The 16,177-nt window shown below is 39.2% G+C and overlaps 2 protein-coding genes across 4 annotated transcripts in view; both read right to left on the bottom strand.

Moving 5' to 3' along the window:
- Positions 1–547, bottom strand: part of KANSL1 (KAT8 regulatory NSL complex subunit 1) — a 175,290-nt gene extending 174,743 nt beyond the window's left edge. For both annotated transcript variants that reach the window (XM_081218266.1, XM_081218268.1), the window contains exon 1: positions 355–547. The gene's annotated coding sequence lies outside the window, so the exon portion shown is untranslated. The remainder of the gene's footprint in view (positions 1–354) is intronic.
- An 11,564-nt stretch (positions 548–12,111) lies between these two features.
- The window catches only part of CDC27 (cell division cycle 27), a 62,942-nt gene continuing 58,876 nt past the window's right edge, over positions 12,112–16,177 (bottom strand). For both annotated transcript variants that reach the window (XM_081218132.1, XM_081218133.1), the window contains exon 19: positions 12,112–15,137. In XM_081218132.1, coding sequence (XP_081074258.1) covers positions 15,055–15,137 — 83 coding nt within the window. In that variant the 3' untranslated portion in view covers positions 12,112–15,054. The remainder of the gene's footprint in view (positions 15,138–16,177) is intronic.

The following is a 16,177-nucleotide window of genomic DNA, read 5'->3' as shown; positions in this document are numbered from 1 at the left end:
GAGTACGGACAAAAATAACAGCACCCACCTCTGTAAAATAAATTTCAAAAAATTCAAAGAATATACAGTACCCTCATTTTTAAGAAAAATTAAAAATAAAAACCTCTGGAGTGTATTTGTTCTTCCTATGCGTTTGTCACTTCGGCTTCGAAGACTTGGCATCACTTTCCTTACCGCTCGTCGGATTTTTTTTGGGGGGGCGAAGGTAGAGGGGAGTTTGACTCTTGACCCAAGTCTCGGGAAGGCTTAAGAGCCCCTCCATGATCCCCACCGCCAAAACCAAGGGGCGAAGAGAAAGGGGAGAGCCCGAGTTCCCACCCCTCCCCCCACCCCGGACCCCAGTCCCAAACCTACCCCCTTTCCCACAGTGGGGCGACTCCTTCTGCCCCAAACCCATTGTTAGGGAGGGGGCGAAAGGGAGAGTGGGCTCATGGCAGGGGCGCCTGCGGCCGCTGCCCCGGCTCGCTTCAGGAGGGGGCGGCCCGAGGGATGCAGCTTCCCTTCCTCTCCGCGTCGGTCCGTCCCACCTCGGCTCGGCCTGGCGCCCCGGGCTCTGCTAGGCGCCCCCGGCCCCGGGCCCGGCCCAGCCCGCCCCCAGAGCAACAGGCCCCCAGCCCCTCTGCCCGCAACCAGGGGCCCAGGCCGGCGGGTGGGCGCCGGGCGGGGGTCCCTGTGCCCCACACACGCGTCCCCGCTCCCCCAGCCCAGCCGCTTCCAGGGCCCTCGGCGGCGCCCGCTCCCCGGGCCCGTCGGCCCCCCGCCTCCTGGCCGGGCCGCCCCCCAGGGTTCCCGCGGTCGGGGCCGCCTACCCTTCCCCACCATCACCCCTACCGACTCGTGCCCCCACCCCCCTCGGGCACCAGTGCCAACGGCGGCTCCCCCGGCCCCGGACCTACCTGCACGGCTCAACCAAGCCTAGAAGTGGGGGCGGGGAATCTTCCGCCCTCCTATGTCTCTCATTGGCCCTTCCGGGGAACATCGGGAGCGCCATTGGCTGATGGAAGATGTCGGTCAGAGCGGTGGGGCGGGACAGAAGCGGAGAGGGATGCTGGTGCCTCGGCGTCTCTGTCTCTGGGTATCTCTCTGTCTCTGTCTCGGCTCTTGGAAATGAGAGACATTTGGATGAGAGGACTGGAAAGGGGCCTCAGGTGGAAGGAATAGAAATAGGAATCCTGGCAGAGCTTCCCACCAGTCTGCCACTCCGAACCCCCTACCTAAGTCCCCTTGAGATCCTCTTACCCATCACCCCCAACCCCGGCCCCTCACCCTTGTAGGTTCTTCATCCAGGAAGCGATGTGATGAAAACTCGGGGCCGGAAGGCCACAGAGGGAGATTTCACATAGGTATATAAAATATACACATACAAATACTTATATATAAAGTCAACCAGATATATGGTCACTAGGGCCTGGAGAGGGAAGGGCACACATCTCACAGGCAAGGAAGGACCTGAGATATAGCCAAAATAAGAAAGAATCAAAAATCACTCTAAGAGCTGAAAACAGTGGTTTCTTCCTAGGAGGGGAGCTGAGGCGACCAGGTGGGAGGAAGACTTACAGTTCACTGTATACCCTTTTGTATATTTTGATTTTAGTACCAGTCACAAAGATTCCCATTTTTTGAATTTAATTAGCTTAAATTTTAAAATAATTCTAAGGTTGCAAAAACAGGGGGACAGATAAGATGGTCGTCCAGGCAAAGTGGGACAACATGCAGATTTAGAGAGGAATTTTAGTTTTTAATATGTTCAGTTCCAGATACCAGTGGTAAACCAAGTAGAGGTGTCCCAGAGGCAAGTGGAGTTAGGAAACTTGGGAGAGGGTGGACTAGGGGAGATTTGGAGTTCTCCATCTAAATATGGTGATCAGTGACATGCTAAAGGATAAACTCCCCATAGAAATGGAAAAAGACACCCACAGTAAGGTCAGAAGCGTGAAAAGAAACAGAAAGAGGGTCAGTGAGACAAGTAGAACAGAATAATGAAAAGGTATGAAAGTTAAGGGAGGAAGGGTCTCTGGAAAAATAAAATAATAAAACTATGAGAACCTCACAGGTCTTAACGACTCACTTCAGGGACCCTCTTTAGGCTCATTCAATAAGAATGAAAACTTGCTGTACACCTGAAACTAACACAACATTGTAGATCAATTATACTTCCATTTTTAAAAAGCTTTTTAATTAAAAAACAAAAAGAATGAAAGCCAAGAGAATACTCAAAAAGCAGAGTTCTTAACTTTTTCATACATGCACCCTTCTCAGAATGTTTGACAAATATACACAGAAATTCAAAGGAAACCAATTACATTAAAATACATTTTTCAAGATATTTTTTAAAGTGTAACAAAGCAATACATGTGCTTTGTATTAAATCTATTAAATAATAAGATCTAGTGGCAGGCCTAATGACCACCATAATTTTGAGGTGGTAAATGAGTAAAAATAATATTTCAAGATATCCACAACTGTCATATAATAGGAAAATACCTGTGATTTCTATTGGTGACAAGATCACAGGTACTGCTAATACTACTTGGTTTGTTATCTCCATTCATAATTGAAGGAAATACTAATTTCCTGTTTTTAATTTTCTGTTAGACTTTTGCAAAATTACAGGCATATTCCCTTTTCCGGATCCAAGTTCGTGGATTTCCTAATCTACGGACCCCAGGTTAAGAAATCCTATCGGCAAGAAATCATTCTCCCCCTACCCACATAGGGATGTGACCCTGCTTCCCCCACCCCCATCTCTGTCTCTCTCTTACCCTTCCCCACTTGCTCCAAGCACCCTCTGGTCCCAGTCCTGCCTGCAGATGTCTGACGGCTCTGTGACACTAAGAACAGGGGTGATGAATGAGGGTTGGAGGAAAGATATATATACACCCCTTATCTGTCTTCAAAGAAAAAAGAGATAGCTCCGAGGTGTATTGCAGATCCGAAAAGATGGGGAAGAGGAGCCCAGGATGGGGCATCATCCACTACCAAGAGAGAAAACAAATTATAAAAAGAAAACATCTTTATCAGTTAAGTAAGAATCTTTTCTCTGAGTTTATTAATATTGCTCAAATCAGCCCTAGAGAACATCTGCAATTCAGTACCTTATTTCATAAATCTGTAAAATTGGGAAAAAACAGTAACTACCTCCTAGGGGTTTTGTGAGGATTAAATTAGTTAATACATACAATGGATTTAAAATAGTGCCTGACACAGGCTAAACACTCAGTTTTTAACTATCTTTATTATTATATTAGGCATGCTGCTTTCCAGCGCATTCCATGAAAATTTCTGGTAAGATTATTCGTATTAATGACATATATAGTAGCAAACTGAGTGCTAAGAAGGTTAGCCCAGAACTCTTGCTTTTCATTTAAATGCTTCAAAGTTAGAATACTACATTTTTTCCAGGTACATTTTCATTCCTCTATGGGGGAATAACATCAGTGTCTCTTTAAAGGGATTGTAAACTTGGAAAAAAATGTCTGGCTACTCATATTACAAAGGGCTAATTTCCATAATGCTGTATATAAAGACCTCCTACAAATCAATAAACAAAGCCCAGCAATCCTTGTACACAGCTGGTGGGAGTGTAAACTGGTACAGCCACTTTGGAAACGACTTTGATATAATCCAGTAAAAGTTAAAATATACATACTCTATCAGAACAGTCCCACCACTACATATATATTATTAGGGAATGCAGAATTTCAAGTGTCAGGATGACTGTACAAGAATATTCATAGCAGTGCTGTTCCTCAGTGACCCAGAAAGGAAACATCCCAAATGTCTACCAAGCATAAATGGTTAAATTGTGATATATTTGTACAGTGAAAATTAATAAATGATGATTATATTCAACAACATGAATAACTTTTTGCAAAGGTAATATTAAACACAAAAGAAAGCAAGATACAAAAAAATATATCTAGTATTATTCCATTTATATAGAGTTTAAAAGCAGACAAAAGTAAACTATATTCTTTAGGGATGCGTAGTTAGGAGGTAAAATAAGGAAAAAGAAGGAAATGAACACAATAAAAGTCAGGAGAGCTGGTCGGGGGCAGAAGAAGTTTTGTTTGATTGGGAGTAGGGGTTGCTCTTAGGGGCTGGCAGTGTTCTACTTTTGATCAAGTGACGGGTACACAAGTATTTGCTCTATAACTGTTTATTAAAATGTACCCCAAAATGTATATATTTTTTCCCTATGTATGTTATATTTCACAAAGAAAATATATTTTTTAAAAATCTCTGTAGAAAAAAATGGACAAAAGATACGACAGAAATTTCACATAAAAGGAAAATAAGAATGGTTCTTAAACAAATGAAAAGATGCTAAACTTTACTAAAAGACGTGCATTTAAAACTCCACTGAGGGAATTCCCTGGTGGTCCAGTGGTTAGGACTCTGTGATTTCACTGCCGAGGGTGAGGGTTCGATCCCTGATCAGGGAACTAAGATCACGTGAGGCGTGACCAAGAAAACAAAAAAACAAAAAAAACTCCACTGAGATACTAACAGGTCATGAAGATAACGCTTGCTAACACATTGTGTTGGCAATGGCAAGGGGAACAGCCATTTTTTGCATCACTGGTGAAAATATAAGTTGTTCCAACATCTATGGAGATCAATTAGGTAATAGCCATCAAATTTATAAATGCAAATAGCCTTTAATTCAGCAATTCCATCCCTAGGGATTTATTCATTCACTCCCCAAATATTTATTTAGCACCAACTATGCGGCAGGCACTGTTTTATGCTCTAGAATTTATCTTATATATTCTATGAAAAGTCTGGGAACCTGGGGCTGTTTATTATTATCATAGAGTTACTCACAAGAAAGAAGGCTTGAATCTCAACCAGAGAATACAATTAAGACTATATCAGAGCACATTAAATAAAATGAAAAAGTGTAATAAATGTTTCCCTACTTACAAATCTTTAGATAATCTGTGTATACACGGCTATTGGTTTGTTTTGTTTGTTTGTTTGTTTGTTTGCGATACGCGGGCTTCTCACTTTTGTGGCCTCTCCCGTTGCGGAGCCCAGGCTCCGGACGCGCAGGCTCAGCGGCCATGGCTCACGGGGCCCAGCCGCTTCGCGGCATGTGGGATCTTCCCGGACCGAGGCACGAACCCGTGTTCCCTACATCGGCAGGCGGACTCTCAACCACTACGCCACCAGGGAAGCCCTATTGGTTTGTTTTTGAAGCATTGTATAGAGAATAACATTTAAATGCACTTCATTACAGAAGTGGTTAAATAAATTATGACTTGCATCCTGCTCTGTCACCAAGGGCTGTCTTCATGGGCATGTGAGCTGTGCAGTCACGCAGGGTCCCACACTCAGAAGGGCCTCATGATTTGCTGTTGCCTCTTGAAGCAGAGGAGCTATGAACAAATCGGGTGTCACCATTCCTTGTCACCTCATTCGCAAATAGCATCTGTGATGCTCCATGAGCACAGAATTCTGGTGGACTTATCATACGTGGGAAATTCAGCCGATTTGTACAAGGTAAGTGTGTTACATGTATGACTGAATAAGCATTGAGAGGCCATGCTTTCCTTTTGAACTAGAACTTGCTCTGAAGCCAGAAAGAAGACAGTTTTCTAAGAAACATGGAAGACCCAGGAGCCATATCATATCATTTCTTACTTGCGTTACTTCTTCGTGTTAGCCAATCTCTTATGTTGAAAATGATGACATAGAAGGAAGAGGCGACAAGGCAACCCAGAGTTCCTTTTCCTTTCAGTCCTTCCTTGCTTATCAGGAAGCTGAAAGTAAAGTGTTGGTAGAATGTGCACATATCAAGAAGTGAAATCAAAACATTTGAGTTCATTTATCCAGAGTTCCCATTGTTCTGGCGAGAATAAAATAGACTTGTGTGAGTACAAGTTACAATACAAATTGTACAATTTCGGTGATTCAACTTAGGAGTTAAATGCTCTTTAAAACTGGCATTGCACAGTATGAAGAAGGATGGTAAATTTCATAATAACGATTTAAATTTAAAATTTTTCTTTACTTAGATGACATTGAATAGCAAATAAAAAGCACCATGGGGCTTCCCTGGTGGCGCAGTGATTGAGAGTCCACCTGCCGATGCAGAGGACACGGGTTCGTGCCCCGGTCCGGGAAGATCCCACATGCCGCGGAGCGGCTGGGCCCGTGAGCCATGGCCGCTGAGCCTGCGTGTCCGGAGCTTGTGCTCCGCAACAGGAGAGGCCACAACAGTGAGAGGCCCACATACCGCAAAAAACAAACAAAAAAGCACCATGGTGAGACAAGTTAGAGACCATGAAAGAATGGAAAAAGCTTTATATTTTAGTGCCTTTAATGGTACTTTCCCCCTGCTTTTTGAATAAGGGACCCACATTTTCACTTTGCACTGAGCCCCTCAAATTAGATAGCTTGTCCTGTTCGTCACTTATGAATTTTGTGACATTGGGCAAGTTATTTAAACTCTCACCTCTGCAAAGTGGGAAGAACAATCATACCTATCTAATAGTATTGTTGAGAGGATTAAATATGCTAATAAGAAAAACTCTTAAAGTTTAGCTATTTTATATTTAATATTATTATCATTATAGCTGTGTTGCTATTATCAAATAGACAATAGAAGAGTATCCAGTCTTAAAAAAGAAAGAGGAAGTCTTTCTTTTACTACATGTACTGCTAGAGAGTGATCTCCAAAATATATTAAGTGAAAAAACAAAAAAAGTTGTCAAACAATGTTTTTGACATGCTTCCATTTGTGTAAGGAAGGAGAGAAAAAAAATGTCTTACATATGTACTTGCATACACTTAAAACATGTTTCTGGGAGAGGTCACAGTTAAATAACACTGGTTGCTTTCAGGGAGGGGAACCAAGCAGCTGGAAGATGAGGTGAGAGGGGAATTTTTCTCTCTTCAAACTTTTGAACCATGTCAAAGTATCACTTATCAAAAAATAAATTAAACATTTTAAACATCTTCTATATTTTATTTTACACAATGCACTGCCAGGCACAGAAGCCTAAATAAATAACTGTTGGCTAAAATATTTCTTTAAAATTTAAAATGGGGGCTTCCGCGCTTCCCTGGTGGCACAGTGGTTGAGAGTCCGCCTGCCGATGCAGGGGACACAGGTTCGTGCCCCGGTCCGGGAATATCCCACATGCCGCGGAGCGACTAGGTCCGTGAGCCATGGCCGCTGAGCCTGCGCGTCCGGAGCCTGTGCTCCACAACAGGAGAGGCCAACAGTGAGAAGCCCGCGTACCGCAAAAAAAATTAAAAAATAAAAATGGTCTACATCAAAAAAAAAAAAAAAAAAAGATGAATTGTACCTCAGGTCTCACCCATATCTGATTTAGATGATATTTGGATGAGACTTTGGAGTTGATGCCAGAACCAGTTAAGACTTTTGGGCGGCTGGGATGGAATAAATGTATTTTGCAGGTGAGAAGGGCATGAATTTTGGGGGGAAGGAGGGAGAATCCAGTGGACTGAATGTTTATGTCCTCTCAAAATTCATGTGTTGAAATACTAACCCCCAATGTGATGGTATTAAGAGGTGGGGCCTTAGGAAGTGATTAGGGCATGAGGGCAGAACCCTCATGAATGGAATTAGTTCACTTATAGAAGAGACTCTAGAGAGGTCCCTTTCCTCTTCTGCCATGTGAGGACATAGCTAGAAGACCACCATTTATGAACCAGGAAGTGGGCCTTCATCAGACACCGAATCTGCTAGCGCCTTGATCTTGGACTCCACAGCCTCCAGAACTGTGAGAATGTTGTTTAAGCCACCCAGTCTGATATTTTTGTTACAGCAGACTGTATGCCCTACCTTTCCTCCTTTCTTTGCTCTTTATTTATTTTATTAATTATTGATGTGGGCTCATAAATTCCTATTTTTCCCCAATAGCATTATTGTACTTGTTTTTGGGAGGATCAAATGTATCAAGTTTGGCCAGTCAAGTTGGGTCCTGTGTCCTTGTGACATGCCTCCAACTCCAACTGAGTATTGTCAAGTTTTGAATTTTTGCCCATCTGTTTGGTGAGAAATTGTATCTCTATGTAGTGTTTTTTTTAAAAAATATTTATTTATTTTGGCTACGCCAGATCTTCATTGTGGCATGCGGGCTTCTTAGTTGTGGCATGCAAACTGTTAGTTGTTTGCATGCATGCAGGATCTAGTTCCTTGACCAGGGGCTGAACCCGGGCCCCCTGCATTGGGAGCATGGAGTCTTACTCACTGGACCACCAGGGAAGTCTCTGTATCTCTATGTAGTTTTAATTTGCATATATCTTACTGAGTGAATTTGAACTTTTCATGTTTAAGGGGCATTTTGTTATATCTTTTCGTGAATTGTGTTGTTCATGTCTTCCCCTCTCTCAAAATTAAAAAAAAATTTTTTTACACGTTAGGGGAATTATCCCTTTATCTGTGACATAAGGGCAAATATTTATTCCCAGTTGGTCATTTGTCTTTTTTTGGGTCATGCAAAATGTTTTTAATGTAGTCAAATTTATCAATGCTTTTTGTTGATTTTTTTTTTCAGTTTAAGGTGACATTTCACTTCCTCATATGCTTTTAAAAGGATATTTTTCTTTAGCTTTGCCGTTGTTTTGGGGAGAGTCTTTTTTATCAGCAGAAAGCCTTTAATTTACGTTTGCTGGCTTTTTGCAATAGCTTTGTATGGATGGGGATCGCTTTGCTCTGTTCCCAATCATTTCATGGGCAGGATTCCTAGTTTGAGAGCTCCTTTTTGCAGTTTCAGGATCTTGCTGGTAGGGGTGGGAAGAATGATGTGCTTTCTCTTTTCTGCCAGTCTTTTATTTCCCCTTTTTCCTTTCAATGCCTCTTTTTCGTATCTTATTCTCCCGCAGAAACACTGCTTGTATGAGGCTGCCACTCTTGGTCCCAGACATTTTCAAACCTTTCCCTGAAGTGAGGGCATTAATCTACCAAGTCCCAACCTATGTTCGGTATTTTCCATTTGTTTCATTTTTTCCCCTGAAGATTCTGGGCTTCCTGTGATACGTCTTCTACTCCATTCAGCTCTGTCCATGGAGGGATTTAGCCTTTTTCCTCACTTTCTGTGACCACAGGCTAATGGTGATAGCAGGATCCCTACTGGAAAATTTCCCCTCTACTTACAGGTAATTTGAAGTTATAGTATTCTCTTAATAATGAAGGCATGAACCATGTACAGTTTTGTTCTACTTGATTTTATGGTTGTTTTGGGAGAGGGACAGATTTGTAATCAGGTTAAGTGCCATTGTTTTCCAGCCCTAGGAGTCTCAATATTCTTTTTTCTTATCAGACATACATTTCAGCACCCAGTCACGATGTAAACCATTGAAAACTAGCGATGGAAAGGAGGTATCTTAATTATCAATGGTTATAAATGGTAGTTGAAGTGAGAGTTGTGTTGGAATTGGCAATGAGATTAACAAAGGGAACATATTGCACATTAGTGGTTTTAGATTATATCGAGGTGAAAGTTTGAGAAAATTAAGATGCATTTTAAGACTCGGAATAAAACAATGAGTGCTTGATATTATGGCTGCTACTGTTCCATATAATATTGGTGATCCCAGCCATAGCAATTAAAAAGAAAAAAGAAATGAGGTATTTTACACAAGGATTAAAAAGGAATTAATGTCAGGAAATCCCTGCTCAAATAGAAACCCTACAAATTCTTAGAATAAGAAAGTTCACTAAGTTTTTAGGATCAACTGACAAAAAGCGTTACCCTCTCTACAGCAGTGTGGCAGGTGCTCTTGGCTGCTAAGCCAACAGCCATTCCCCCTTCTTTGCTAACAAAATCTCTGGGTCCAAACACAGATCACAATGTATCTAAACCAGTCATGGCAAACCCAGTCCCTTTTACCAGATTCTAAAATTTACCAAGTATCCCTTGCAGCTAAGGATGATTATTTGACCCAGTCCTGGCCAAAAATATGTAAGCAAATGTGTGCCAAGCTGTTCCTGGGAAAGATTTTCCTCTTTTTGGCAAATGCTTTGGTTTCTCTAAGACTTAGTTTCCTCTTGTATAAAACAGGTAATACATGCCTTACCTTATAAGGCTGTAAAGATGAAATGAGATTATTCTTATATCAAAGTGATCCATAAATCCTAAATAAAAAGAAGATAAATGCTAGCATTTTTCAAAATATGCAAATGATTATGGGCACAGATTTATAGCATCGACTGGTATAAGGGCTGCAAACTGGCATAAGTTTAAGGAGTGCTGTTATATACAAAGAAATCCCTTTACCCAATCTTTTCATTATTAGGAAACTAAGAACTGATGAATTTTTATTCTTGTGTAGCACCTTGCCCAGTGATGTATTAACTCACAAAGTATTGAGAAAAATCTAACACCTCAGACTACATGTTATTTGGGGTGATTTGTAGATAGTTATGCCAATATAGCTGTAAGTTCTCAATCAGAGGTTGCAGGATATAAAATGTCAGATTATATGTATAGTATATAGTATATGTGTTTCTATTTGTGATGTTTCTATAACATCACCTCCACCCTGATAATACCACTGTATATTTGTACAGTACTTTAGTTTTACAAAGCACTTCCATGCTTTAACACATGGTCCTCAGACCTCTGTGGGATAAGAAGGGTAAGATCTTATCTTCTTTGTATTGGTGAGAAAAAAAGTTTAATTTCAGGGTCCCACAGCAACTAAGGGGCAAAGTCTACATTTCCTAGATATCAGTCTAGTGCTTTTTAAAAATACATGATTAGAAACCTTAATTCTACTCCTTTGCTCCCACTGTTCTTCTTTGCTCCCACTGTTACTTATTTTCTTATTCCAACTCCAGTGATGCATTATGCATTTGAATTTTCTTCTCAAATACAGCTTTTAGACTCAAATTGAAAATTCTATTTTGAGGGTGTTGAATAAAAAGAATGCTTGTGTTAAGGGAAATTGCTAATAAAAAAAAAAGTAAAAATGGAAGGAAAATCAAGGACCTAAAATTTCCTACTTTAAAGCAAATTCTAGTTACTCAAGAAAGGGATACCGCTTTCAGTTTCAGTGTGAAAAGTACAGAGGCAGGGTACACATAAAAGCCCCTTCAAAGGACTAAGCATATAATAGATTTAAATCTACAGTTAGTAATAAAGTTTCCTTTGTAAAACCCGAACTTCTGTGATACTCAATGTCAAAATGCTAGGGAGGACACTTGAGAGTTAACATTAGATATGATCTGAAACTTCCAGAGAAGTTCAAAACTAAGTAAAAGGTTTTGAACATACACAAATGCCAAAAGTGTCCAGCTCTATCATTTAATAGTTGAGTCTTGGTTTTCTCTTTTGTAAAATGCAGTAGCACCTACCTTATAGGGTTGAGGACTGAAAATACTGTACACAAGGTAAGTAACACGGTACACATGGCAAGAACTCACTGAACATAAGTATTTAGCAAAGTTTGCACTTCTGAACCTTCATGAACCATTAATTAGAGGCCAAACAAACCAAAGAATACTTCCTACCTACACTTCTAGTTATCCCTGCCCTGCTGACAGCAAATGGCCGGTCCTAGGGAAGGTTACAGTCTGAGTCATTCCCTCTCACCTGCCCAGCGCACCTCACTTTATGTCTTTTTCCCTATTGCTACCCTTTCTTCAAGTCTGAACAAAACCCTTCAGCTCTCTACCCTTTTTCCAAGATATCAAACTAGAGTAAAATTTGGTTTCTATATTCTACTTCTTTCAGATCTTGATATTTAAAATTCATTCTAATTAGAACAAAAAAGCTGTGTGTCCCTTTTAAAGGAATTTCAGAAATCACATGATTAAGGAATAAAAAGCAGTTGACTCACAAAGTAGCAGCTGCTGGCAAGGGACTTCTGTAGTTTGGGAAAAATACATTCTAAAAGTTACCATTTTTTGGTCACAATATTTATTTTGACATTCCAAATAATACTAAAAAAACGGTGTGAGTTAAATATATACATATATATATTAGAAGAGGGTGTAAGTTAAAAAAAAATAGAGAAACATTGCCCTAGACTTTTGTGGAACATAAAACTGTAATCTTTCACTATTTTGCTGTGCCTTACTATAAAAATACAGATGGCACAGCTCTTATATAGCTTTAATGACTTGATTATAAATTTGCTTTCAAAAGTAATTTATTTGGATTTTCCATATCCTTTAATGAATTGCAAATATATTAACAGAAAAGACTTTCCCCCCCCAAGACTGTACAATTTCCGAAATAAGTCAGGAAAAGCAGAAAGAAGACACAAAATTACATTGTTTCAATGCAAATAGAACACACACATCACACCCACACTTGCATTTTCCTAGGTTTTCACAAAGAAAACAGGTCACCATATTTCTTGTGAAGACCCATACTATACTCTGGCTAAACAGAGACTTGCAAACTTTTTTCTTCAAAAAGAGCATTTTTAATAGACTAAATACTGGTTATCACTGAGTTTTTGTTTAAGGTACAACAGCAGCATGGTTCAAATGTCACTTGCAGTTCTTGGAAAAAATAAAAATTTTAAAGTAATGAAATACAGAAAAAGTAGGACCACCTTTCATTATTTTGAGTACCATTGTTCTCTTGAAAAAATATTTCCAAACTTCTAAAATCCCAGAGTTAAGAACCATTTCCAAGGGGGAAAATATGCCACAACATAACTTCTGAACAAGAGTGTGTGTGTGTGTGTGTGTGTGTGTGTGTGTGTGTGTGTGTACACACGTGTGAAAAGCTTAAAGAGAAACAAGGACGTCAAAGTACTTAGTATTTCTGATTTCCTTTAAAATAACTTCTGAAATTTGAAGCAAACATTTTGCTTGATCAAAATGCATATCTTCTTCTGGTTGTTTGATCTCCATTCCAAGCAAAAAAGAAAAGAGAAAGCCAGAAACAGTAAATAGGTGGGAAATAAGGCTTCAAATACCTAAATGACTTTGAAAGTAGAGGTGTGAGGAAAATGCAATCAGGTCAAGCTTAGGCTGATTATCCCTCAGCCAACCATTGCCATGCTGTGCCTTCCACAACTATCCTTTTATCCCTGGTCTCAAAATTAGTACCAGAAAGACTTACTTCTGGCACAGGACATAAATTGCTACTACAAAAAATAACTAATTATACATCAGCAAATTGTTTCTGAGCATAGCTTTCTCCAAGCTTTGTAACAAAGAGCTCAGTTCAAAGCTTTCTATCAAACTCTATATTTGATACTGTTATACAGCTGGCTTATGATTTGCCAATTAAAAAAATAAAAGAATATAAAATTAAATATTACAGAACTAATGGATAAAAATGGAATATTTGTTAGAATCCAAGTGCTAGCCTTTGGGAATTTTTAATGATATTCGTTTACTCACAACCTTTCCTTTTTCTTATAAATTATTTTTTTTTAGGCAGCACATATATAGATTTAGGTAGAAATTTTTGTTAAATACCTCTCTGGCACCCAATACCTAATCTAAGACTCTGACTTGAATTAGTTTGTAACGGTATCTAAGCCACATTCAAATCAGCAGATTAATAGTAAATGATAGAAAATTACTGAGTCTACAGGCTAAAATTTTTTTCTTATCTTCTGTAATCCACGTTATTTTCACAGCCTGACTAACAAATACAGGTAACCAGTAGATAAGTTTGTCCTTCATCAAATAATCCAAAACAATAACTGTAGGCCTGTCATTCATAAGAAACTATAAATGTTATATTCTGACATTGGCACTTAATAAAATGTTAACTAAAGTTTCTCTAAAAATTTCAATACATTACAATAAAGGAGATACACAATTTAAGACTTTAAACTGGTTACTGTGAAATTCCAATAATTCCCATTTCATTATGCATAATTAGATCTTTAAAATTACGGTCATTCCCCAAACACATCAACATATATTATGACAAACTCAAAAGAGAACTCCTATCCTTCGTAAGAGCGGGGGTTTTTTTTTTCAGCTAAGAATTTCTAATATCCTAAACCCAATCACTCTCAGTAAATGTTTTGGTGACTCACACTATTGAAAATAATTTGCAGCAGAGAGTTGAAAAGAATGGAAATGACCTCAACTGAAGGTAACCACACATTCTTGCACCCTGCTTAAACACTTAGACAAGTCAGAGGGATACCGTATTGAACAAATATAGATTCACAGTTATGGGAGGATTCTGACTGTATTAAGGCTTTCCCTATCATGATCTCTTAAAGTCTTTCCATCTAGTGTTCTCATTTTGATTCTTCTGGTGAACTTAAATGGTTATTAAGAGCCTTTTTTTGGCTTTTCAGTGGGCAACGCTTCTATCATCTCTGAATGTTAAAGGTGATCCCACAGAGCTCAAAGAGAAGAGGCAATATGGTAAGGACCAATTTTAAAGTTTATAATACCTAGACAACAATGATCAACACTCTGAAGCAAGATGAATAAATTAAAATTCTTGGTTAGACATTATTCTTGCCAAGAGTAATTGTACACTGTATGGAGGGATATTGATTCGTACATATGAGTTCCAATATGCCCATTATATTTGTTTATGGGAGACACTGCAAGTTTAAGGTAATTTACATTCCTTGGCAATCAAGTTACTCTGTTATAGGCAATGTCTTATTGTTCCATCTGGCACTTGCTAACACCATTCTTGAAGAACCTAGAAATGAAGGTCAGTCACTTTGTTTATCAGGAACAGAACCAAGTAAAAACAAATTTTTGGAAAAACGACCAAGAGATTCTGGTTCATCACCACTTTCCATATCTAATGGTTCCTTCAAGATAAAACAAAACTCTTCCTTCCATGATAGCTTTCCAACAAAGGGAGATTAAAGAAAAAAAAGAAAAGAAAGTTCCCCACCCTATCCCCTAAATTGTCATTCATACTGGTGAAAGAGCCAGTCTTGTTAGCAGCTAAATATTGCACTGCCTTTCATTCTGTGTACAGTCAGCGTCCAATGAAAGGGGCACACTCAGGGTATAAGTGATGGATGATGACACTGCTGGCTCAAGAGTGAAGACTCAGTATATGGAAGGACAAGAAACACGTCAGCACTAGTCACACATCCAGTTGCAAAAGTCTTGATTTCCAGAAGTTAAAATTCATCACTTTCAGCTGCATGAAGTTGTGTGTCATCTGCATCTGTCATGCTGCTCTCCTGGGATTCATCTGTTCCCACTTTAAAAATAAAACAGAAGTCTACAGTAAGATATCTGACAAATATTTTTTGTTGGTTCATGAAAACAAGAAAATTACTATATTCAGAGAGATGAGACCTTAAATAAAAGCCCTTAAAAATGCTGATATCCTTCAATAAAATGCGATTCAAATTCCTTATTTTATAGCATGTCCTAAGATTATTTTATTGCATTTCACCTTTAAGAGTTTTAACTACTAGGGGCTTCCCTGGTGGCGCAGTGGTTGGGAGTCCGCCTGCCAATGCAGGGGACATGGGTTCATGCCCCGGTCCGGGAGGATCCCATGTGCCGCGGAGCAGCTGGGCCCGTGTGCCTGCGCGTCCAGGGCCTGTGCTCCGTGGCAGGAGAGGCCACAACAGTGAGAGGCCCGAGTACCACAAAAAAAAAAAAAAAAAAAAAAAAGTTTTAACTACTAAAACTGCCTCTCCCTAATGAATTCCTATTCCTAACCTAAGAATCAGAACTATTCTCTGACATTCCATCCAATTGTTGACTCCACTTTGGGGACAGTCCGTTAGTTCACAAAAATATAGAATATAAATGTATTTCTGAAACAAAGTCATCTTAGTTTATCTCATCAGAGGTCTCTCAATTCTCTTATTAAAAAATATTAATATATTAAGTCTTGGCTCTCACTAATTATTTTAAGACATACTCTCAATTAAGCGATAGAGTATATATATTTTTTGCTTTTTAATTAATTAATTGATGTACAGCTGATTTACAATATTATATTAGTTTCAGGTGTACAATATAGTGATTCAATATAGGGATAGAGTATTTACTGCCTTAAGTTATCAATCTACTTCTTTGTTCCTTCCTCTTTTTTTGATCTCTCCATTTAAATATATTTGCCATATATTTAGATTTTAGATTTGTGAGAGCTACATAGAATTTGAATAGCTACTACAGATCTGTCAGTACTTTAAAATGTGCACAAATTTATTATTCATTCACTTAGCACTTATAATGTTTTCAACATAGTCACACCTATCATCTTTTCTCCCCCATCACGTTCCT

Source organism: Mesoplodon bidens (assembly GCF_964165515.1).
Source record: "Mesoplodon bidens genome assembly, chromosome: 19".
Taxonomy (NCBI): domain Eukaryota; kingdom Metazoa; phylum Chordata; class Mammalia; order Artiodactyla; family Ziphiidae; genus Mesoplodon; species Mesoplodon bidens.
The sequence above is the reverse complement of the archived record's forward strand: the minus strand, read 5'-3'. Positions and strand labels throughout refer to the sequence as shown.